Consider the following 9,649-nt stretch of genomic DNA (forward strand, 5'->3'; position numbering starts at 1 on the left):
AGAAGATAGAGTGGAAGAAGTTCTTCATGAAAATTTTCCCAAACACGCAAATGGAAACAGCGTTCATGTACTAGAGGCCAAACGGTCTCCACCCAAGATTATAGATTTCAAAGAAAAATCAAGGCACCTGATAGTCAAATTGAGGAATCATAATTGTAGATATAATCTCTTGAAAGCTGCTAGGACAAAGTGGCTCCTTACTTACAAAGGAAAGCCCATCAGAATAACATCAGACTTGTCCACAGAGACCTCGCAAGACCGAAAGGGCTGGCAAGATATATTCAGGGCACTAAATGAGAGGAACATGCAGCCAAGAATACCTTATCCAGCAAGACTGACATTCAAAATGGATGGAGAGATAAAGAGTTTCAAAGACCAGCAAGGCTTAAAAGACTATGCAACCACCAAGCCGACACTGCAGGAAATATAAAGGGGGGTTCTATAAAAGAGAAAAAATCCTACAAATAGCATTGAACAGAAATATAGAGACAATCTACAGAAATAAAGAATTCAAAGGTAACATGATGTCAATAAAAACGTATCTATCAATAATCACTCTCAATGTGAATGGCCCAAATGTACCCATAAAACGACAGGACCCATCCATATGTTGTCTACAAGAGACCCATTTTGAACCTAAAGATACACCCAGACTGAAAGTGAAGGGATGGAGAAGCATCTTTCATGCCAGTGGGCCTCAAGAAAAGGCCAGGGTAGCAATTCTCATATAAGATAAATTAGATTTTAAACTAAAGACTGTAGTCAGAGATACAGAAGGACACTACATCATTCTTAAAGGGACTATCCACCAAGATGGTCTAACAATTGTAAATATCTATGCCTCCAATATGGGAGCAGCCAATTACATAAGAAAACTGTCAGTCAAGATGAAGAGTCATATTGATATGAATACATTAATAGGAGATCTTAATATGCCTCTCTCAGAAATAGATCATCGAAGCAGAAAATCAATAAAGAAAAAGAGCATTGAATGACACATTGGACCAGATGGACCTCATAGATATATACAGAACATTCCACCCTAAAACAACAGAATACTCATTCTTCTCAAGAATAGAAGAAGGTTCCAGAATAGACCACATACTGGGCCATAAATCAAAACTCAACCGATATCAAAAGACTGAGATTATTCCCTGCATATTCCCAAATCATGTGCTTTGAAACTGGAGCTCAATCACAAGGAAAAGTTCAGAAGGAACTCAAACACCTGGAAGCTAAGTACCACCATGCTTAAGAATGCTTGTATCAACCAGGATATCAAAGAAGAACTGAAACAATTCAGGGAAACCAATGAGAATGAAGACACTTCGGTCCAAAACCTATGGAATACAGCAAAGTCCTTCCTAGGGGGGGGAATACATAGCCATCCAAACCTCCCTCAAAAAATTGAAAAATCCAGAACACAGCAGCTGTCTCTACACCTTAAAGAACTGGAAAATCAACAAATCAAACCAACTCCACACATAAGAGTGAAATCATCAAGATTAGAGCTGAGATCAATGAGGTAGAAACCAGAGATACAGTAGAACATATCAATGAAAGGAAATTAGTGAAACATATCAATGAAGCTGGTTTTTTAAAGGAATCACTAAGATCGATAAAACATTGGCCACAATAATCCAGAAGAAAAGAGAGGAGAAACCCATATTAATAAAATTATGAATGAAAAGGGAAAGATCACAACTAACACCAAGGAAGTAGAAACAATCATCAAAAGTTATTACAACATTTAGATACCAATAAGCTAAGCAACCAAGATGAAATGGATGCATTCCTGGAAAACTATAAATTCTGAAAATTGAACCAGGAAGAAATACACAACCTGAAGAGACCAATATCTAGTAATGAGATTGAAGAAGTGATCAAAAACATCCCCAAAAACAAGATCCCAGGATCTGATGGATTCCCTGGGGGAATTCTACCAGACATTCAAAGAAGAAATAACACCTATTCTCCTGAATCCATTTCAAAAACTTGAAGCAGAAGGAAAACTTCCAGACTCTTTTTAGCCAGCATTATCCTGATCCCCAAACCAGGGGATCCAACCAGAAAGGAGAATTTCAGACCAATATCCCTGATAAATATGGATGCTAAGATTCTCAACAAGATCCTAGCAAACAGGATCCAACAGCACATTAAAAAGATTATCCACCATGACCAGGTAAGATTCATTCCTGGGCTACAAGGATGGTTCAACATTCGCAAATCAATCAATGGGATAGAACAAATTAATAAGAAAAGGGAGAAGAATCAAATGGCCCTCTCAATAGACGCAGAAAAAGCATTTGACAAAATCCAGCATCAGTTCCTGATTAAAGCGCTTCAAAGTATAGGCATAGAGGGAACATTCCTGAACTTTATCAAATTTATCTATGAAAGACCCACAGTAAATACATCCTCAATGGGAAAAAAGCTTTCAGCCTTCCTGTTGAGATCAGGAACATGACAAGGATGCCCACTCTCACTACTCTTGCTCAGCATAGTATTAGAAGTCCTAGCAACAGCAAGCAGACAACAAGAGGAAACAAAAGGTATCCAGACTGGCAATGAAGAAGTCAAACTCTCTCTCTTCGCAGATGAAATGATTCTTTATATGGAAAGCCCAAAACACTTCAACCCCAAACTACTAGAACTCATACAGCAATTCAGTAACATGGCAGTATACAAAGTCAATGTACAGAAATCAGTGGCTTTCTTATACACTAACAATGAAAATACAGAAAGGGAAATTAGAGAATTGATTCCATTTACTATAGCACCAAGAACCATAAGATACCTGTGAATAAACCTAATCAAAAAGGTAAAGGAACTGTACTCGTCAACTACAGAACACTCATGAAAGAAATTGAAGAAGACACAAAAAGATGGAAGACCTTTCCATGCTCTTGGATCGGAAGAATAAATATTGTTAAAATGTCTCTACTGTCTAGAGCAATCTATAATTTTAATGCCATTCCAATCAAAATTATTTCGGTATTTTTCAAAGAGCTGGAATAAATAATCCAAAAATTTGTATGGAATCAGAAGAGACCCCAAATCGCTAAGAAAATGTTGAAAAACAAAAATAAAACTGGGCACATCACGTTACCTGATTTCAAGCTTTACTACAAAGTTGTGATCACCAGGACAGCATGGTCCTGGCATAAAAACAGACACATAAACCAGTGGAACAGAGTGGAGAGCTCAGATATGGACGCTGAACTCTATGGACAATTAATCTTCGACAAAACAGGAAAAATATACAGTGGAAAAAAGAGAGTCTCTTCAATAAATGGTGCTGGGAAAACTGGACAGCTATATGTAGAAGAATGAAATTCGACCATTCTCTTACACCATACACATAGATAAACTCAAGATGGATAAAAGACCTCAACGTGAGACAGGAATCCATCAGAATCCTAGAGGAGAACATAGGCAGTAATCTCTTCGATATCAGCCACAGCAACTTCTTTCAAGATATGTCTCCAAAGGCAAAGGAAACAAAAGCGAAAATAAACTTTTGGGACTTCATCAAAATCAAAAGCTTCTGCACATCAAAGGAAACAGTCAACAAAACAAAGAGGCAACCCATTGAATGGGAGAAGATATTTGGAAATGACAGTACAGACAAAAGGTTTATATCCAAGATCTATAAAGAACACCTCAAACTCAACACACACAAAACAGACTATCATATCAAAAAATGAGCAGAAAATATGAAGACACTTCTCCAATGAAAACATACAAATGGCTATCAGACACATGAAAAAATGTTCATCATCTCTAGCCATCAGGGAGATTAAAATAAAAACCACATTGAGGTACCACCTTACACCAGTTAGAATGGCCAAAATTAGCAAGACAGGAAACAACATGTGTTGGAGAGGATGTGGAGAAAGGGGAACCCTCTTCCACTGTTGGTGGAAATGCAAGTTGGTGCAGCTACTTTGGAGAACAGTGTGGAGATTCCTCATGAAATTAAAAATAGAGCTTCCCTATGACCCTGTCATTGCACTACTGGGTATTTACCCCAAAGATACAGATGGAGTGATAAGAAGGGCCATATGTACCCCAATGTTTATAGCAGCAATGGCCACGGTCACCAAACTTTGGAAAGAACCAAGATGCCCTTCAACTGACGAATGGAAGATGTGGTCCATAGACACTATGGAGTTTTATGCCTTCATCATAAAGGACGAATACTGATGAATGGAAGATGTCGTCCATATACACTATGGAGTATTATGCCTCCATCAGAAAGGATGAACACCCAACATTTTTAGCAACTTTGACAGGACTGGAAGAGATTATGCTGAGTGAAATCAGTCAAGCAGGGAGAATCAATTACCATATGGTTTAACTTATTTGTGGAGCATAACAAATAGCATGGAGGACAAGGGGAGATGGAGAGGAGAAGGGAGTTGAAGGAAATTGGACGGGGAGGTGAACCATGAAAGACTATGGACTCTGAAAAACAATCTGAGGGTTTTGAAGGGTAGGGACATGGGAGGTCGGGGTACCAGGTGGTGGGTATTAGGGAAGACACGGATTGCATGGAGCACTGCGTGTGGTACAAAGATAATGAATACTGTTATGCTGGAAAAATTTAATTAAAAAAAAAACAATGAATATTGTTACACTGAAAAGAAATAAAAAAATTAAAAAAATATTGAAAAACATAAAAAACATAAAACAACCAAACATTATTTGTATAAAAAACCAAAAAAGAAACCAAAAACAAAATAACTACAGAATCTTGTGTCAAAATTCTACGCTCTTATTTTTATGTTCATTCGGGTGTTTTTTTTTTAAAATTCATTTGTATCAACCCCAACTTTGGGTTTACTTTCAACATAATAGATGGGTTTTAACTAAGTCTCTGTGTGTTTATTTAAATGTGTGTGAATATGTTTATTTGAGGAAAGATGTACAAAAATGTACACAGACATATACATACTCACATTACTAGCCTTGAATGTTTTCTTTGTACTCAACAAAGTGTTTGCACATATTTAATTTATTCCTTACAACTTCTGTCAGAATTTAGGGTTCATTCCCTAACATTATTTTTAGAAATAAGGAAATTGAGGCTCACATTCAACACATTTAAAAAAATATATTTATTTATTTTCAGTGTAACAGTATTCATTGTTTTTGCACCACACCCAGTGCTCCATGCAATCCGTGCCCTCTCTTTTTTTTTATTTGTAATTTATTTTTTTATTCATTTATTTATTTTAATTTATTTTTTATTTATTTTCAGCATAACAGTATTCATTATTTTTGCACCACACCCAGTGCTCCATGCAATCTGTGTTCTCTCCAATACCCACCACCTGGTTCCCCCAACCTCCCACCCCCCACCCTTTCAAAACTCTCAGATTGTTTTTCAGAGGTCATAGTCCCATTCATCACATTTTATCAATAACATAACAAAGGAGTTAAAACTTATTGTACACACTTTTTAAAATTCTACATGAATGGAGTCATGTAATATATATATGTATATATACATATATATGTATATATACATATATATTCATATATATGTGTATATATATATAAACATTTCATCTTTTAAAGCACGTTTGTGAAAATAATTTAATACAACCAGATTTATTCATAAACTTTCAACCTGCATTCTTACATTAGAAACATACAGAAGATAATGTTTTATAAAAAGCCACCTTAATCCCAGAAAAGAGTCTTGAAAGATTTTGAACCCAGTTTACTGTTTAAAGGATGCTCTTCCTTTGTGTTCTGTTGTAAGCACTATTCATTCCCTTCAGTTTTGCTTAAATGCTTCACCACATCAACTCAGTTCCATTCTTGGGGAGGTTCTCCTTTGTGATTTGTTTTCTCTGCCAGATTGCATTTCTGTTTTTTTTTTTTTTAAGCTGTTCTTTTTTGTCTTTTTCTTTACTTGATGGGGCTATATTAGGAGTTTTAATGGAGATGATATTGCTTATGGGTGTGGTAGCATTCCTTGGATGGTGATACTCCATTAACAGCTCTTTAGTGTCATTTGTATATTCAAATGATGTGTAGGTCCTAGCATCATGAGATTAACTGCCACTGTCTCTTATATCTTAGCTAATATGCTCTGCTTTACAATTGATGCTGTGAGTGTTGTTAAAAAAAATCAGGGTGCCTGTGTGGCTCAGTGTGTTAAAGCCTCTGCTTTCGGCTTGGATCATGATCCCAGGATCCTGGGATCGAGCCCCACATCAGGCTCTCTGCCCAGCGGGGAGCCTGCTTCCTCCTCTCTCTCTGCCTGCCTTCTGCCTACCTGTTATCTCTGTCTGTCAAATAAATAAGTAAATAAATCTTAAAAAAAATTCACAGATAAGATTGGAAGTGTTCAAGGGTATGTTTCTGTCCAGGAAATATCTATAAAGAAGGCTCTAGGATCACCACTTTTGCCTCTCCTATAATGAAAGTAAACTGGGATTAATTCTCAGAATCATTATTCTACTGCATCAACAGCAGGTCATGTTTCCAGTTCCATTTCCTGGACCTCATTGGCACTCAGCAAGTGGGTCATGGGACACCTCTCAGGAGGGCATCTGCAATAAGGACAAAGGGAGGGCAGTGGCCTGGAGGCCAGGAAATCCTTCTTCTGTGTCCTTTGCTGTAGAAAGTGCGTCCCTCATACTGGAGACAAGAATTCCATGTGTCCCTCTATAATAAATAAATTTTTATATATAATATAGTAATAAATTGTTATATATAATATAAAATATAATATATAATAATATATATTACAATTTGCTGAATATATTATATATACATGAAATATATATTTATATATATATTTAAGATAGAAAGTGTAAGTAGTGGGAGAAGCACAGGAAGAGGGAAAGAGAGAAATCCCCAAGCTGACTAGGAGCTCTCTTCCAGAACCCTGAGATCACAACCAGAGCCAAAATCAAGAGGCAAATGCTCAACTAACTGAGCTAGGTGCCCTATCACATTGTATACTTTAAATGTGTGCAGCTTATTCTATGCAATTATACTCCAGTGAATCACATTTGTAGGGAGACATGGAAGTTTCCAGGCAGTAGGAAGACAAGACAGAAAACATAATTATGTAAACTCTTCTTCACCCCAATGATAGACATCCTTACCCATGGATTTCAGCCTCACATCATCAATAAGCAGGTGGGCAGCATGAAAACATTGGTTTGAAAATTAGTAAATGTCTCACTTAAATTTTGATTCATCTCTGACTCTAGGGCCATATTATGTCAAACTAGTCATTGAAATTTGTGTTTCTGTGTAGACTACAACTGGAGATATGTGTTTGATTATTGGTTTGCCAGGACTAGGCAATGTGGACACTGAGATGAATAAGAGAACAGGATCCTAATGAGAAAAATAAAACCCAATATGTGTTTTCACAATAAAACCTGTATATGTGTGTTTTTTAAAAGATTTTATTTATTTATTTGACAGAGATCACAAGGAGGCAGAAAGGCAGGCAGAGAGAGAGGAAAGCAGGCTCCTTGCTGAGCAGAGAGCCCAATGCAGGGCTCAATCCCAGGACCCTGGGACCATGATCTGAGCTGAAAGCAGAGGCTTTAACCCACTGAGCCACCCAGGGGCCCCAAAACACTGTATATGTTAAAAGCTACATTTTCAGAAGGAACAGATATTTAAAGGAATTATGGACACAAAAGTGGTGACCTTTAGTCTCAGACTTTCCACTCTTATGAAATTATAAATTGCTTTTCTTCCAACTGTTTTCTTTTTCATAAAGAGTAGTACAACTTATGATTATTTTGTGGGAAAAAAATAAAACCTCCTCAATATGATAAATTTTTTTTCAGAATAGATTATTCTTAACAAATCTATAGAATCTCATGAGATTAATGGGAATTTCCTATATTTTGTGGTTTTAATAAAAGATTTTATTTATTTATTTATTTATTTATTTATTTATTTATTTTACACAGAGAGAGAGAGAGCACAAGCAGGGGAGCAGCACATAGAGGGAAAGGGAGAAGCAGGCTTTCTGCTGAGCAAGGATCCTGATGTGGGTCTTAAGCTCAGGTCCCTGGAATCATGACCTGAGAGGAAGGCAGATGCTTAACCTACTGAGCCACATAAGCACCCCAAGGGAATTTCTAATATTTTGTCCAAAATTGGGAATCAACTTAGGAAAGCAGGAGAGCAACTAAGGACCACATTGTGAGATACCAGAGAGCAGAAAATTTAATACAGATGGTTACTCAAGTTGTACAGAGAAGATGATGTCACAGAAAGGGATATGCCAGGAAATCAAGAGAAAGAATAAATTGTAACTCCACAACACAATCTGATCAATGAACTACCACTGCTGGCTCTCAGGCTTTGAGTCCTGCTATCATGTGCATTTTTTTCAGCCCCAGGACAATGGGCCCTATTATAGTTTCCTTTCCAAAGAATCTTTTCAGAGCCCTCTTTATATCTTTATTTCTCAGGCTATAGATAAAGGGGTTCAGCATGGGTGTGGCCACTGTGTACATCACTGAAGCTGTTGCACCTGAGTGTGAGCTCTGGGGAGTAGCAGAGCTAAGGTACACTCCTAGGCTCGTACAGTAAAATAAGGAAACAACTGAGAGGTGAGATGCACAGGTGGAAAATGCTTTATACTTGCCCTGGGATGATGAGATCCTGAGTATGGAGAAAACTATCTTAGAATAAGAGTAAAGGATTCCAGCAAGGGGTCCACCACCCAGAAGCCCAGCTCCAAAATACATCACCATATGATTAAGAAAGGTATCAGAACAGGCAAGCTGGACCACTTGTTTAATTTCACAGAAAAAGTGGGGTATTTCCAAGATGGTGCAGAAGGACAGACGCAACACCATTAAGCACTGTAACAAGGAATGCAAGATGCTCATGATCCAGGACATGAGGACCAGCAGTCCACAGAGCCGGGGGTTCATGATGATCATGTAGTGCAGGGGGTGACAGATGGCCAAAAATCGGTCATAGGCCATCACAGTCAGGATGTAGTTGTCCAATCCTGCAAAGAGTAGGAAAAAATACATCTGGGTGATGCAGTCTGCATAGGTAATGACTTTTCTCTCTGTCTGTATATTCATCAGCATCTTTGGGATGGTGGTGGAGGTGAAACAGATGTCTACAAAGGACAGGTTGGCGAGGAAGAAGTACATGGGAGTGTGGAGGTGGGAGTCAGAGCTGACAGCCAGGATGATGAGCATGTTTCCAAACACAGTGATCATGTACATGGAGAGGAAAAGCCCAAATATGAGGGGCTGTAGTTCTGGTCCCTCTGAAAATCCCAGAAGAAGAAATCCTGAAACTCTTGTAAGGTTCCCTGGCTCCATGGGTTGGAGGTATCTATCAGGGTATAGAAAAATAAATGACTACTTTCACATAAACATGTGTTTTTATAATCTAGCACAAATCTTACTACTTATATCTTAGAGTCAAGAAATTAATTTCAATATGTGTGTGGGGTCTCATCCCCATTAGGGCATCCCTAGCACCAATTCACATCAGGAATACTGTAATCACCTCAGTCTGTTCCTCACACATAATGTAGACTCTTGATCTATTGAGAATATGTTTCATTCTTTTAAGGGATGTATACTGAATGTTGAACATGTTCCAGGCACTGTTTGGCAATAGACATAAGGTG

The 9,649-nt window shown here is 37.7% G+C and overlaps 1 protein-coding gene and 1 pseudogene across 1 annotated transcript; both read right to left on the bottom strand.

The window, feature by feature from the left end:
• Positions 1–5,772: 5,772 nt before the first annotated feature.
• Positions 5,773–6,544, bottom strand: LOC131823114 (RWD domain-containing protein 4-like; annotated as a pseudogene).
• A 1,801-nt stretch (positions 6,545–8,345) lies between these two features.
• Positions 8,346–9,335, bottom strand: LOC131823115 (olfactory receptor-like protein OLF4). Its single transcript, XM_059159092.1, has one exon. It carries the CDS (start codon positions 9,333–9,335, stop codon positions 8,346–8,348), a length of 990 nt encoding a protein of 329 aa, XP_059015075.1.
• Between the last annotated feature and the right edge of the window lie 314 nt (positions 9,336–9,649).

The sequence above is a fragment of the Mustela lutreola genome, chromosome 2, assembly GCF_030435805.1.
Source record: "Mustela lutreola isolate mMusLut2 chromosome 2, mMusLut2.pri, whole genome shotgun sequence".
Taxonomy (NCBI): Eukaryota; Metazoa; Chordata; class Mammalia; order Carnivora; family Mustelidae; genus Mustela; species Mustela lutreola.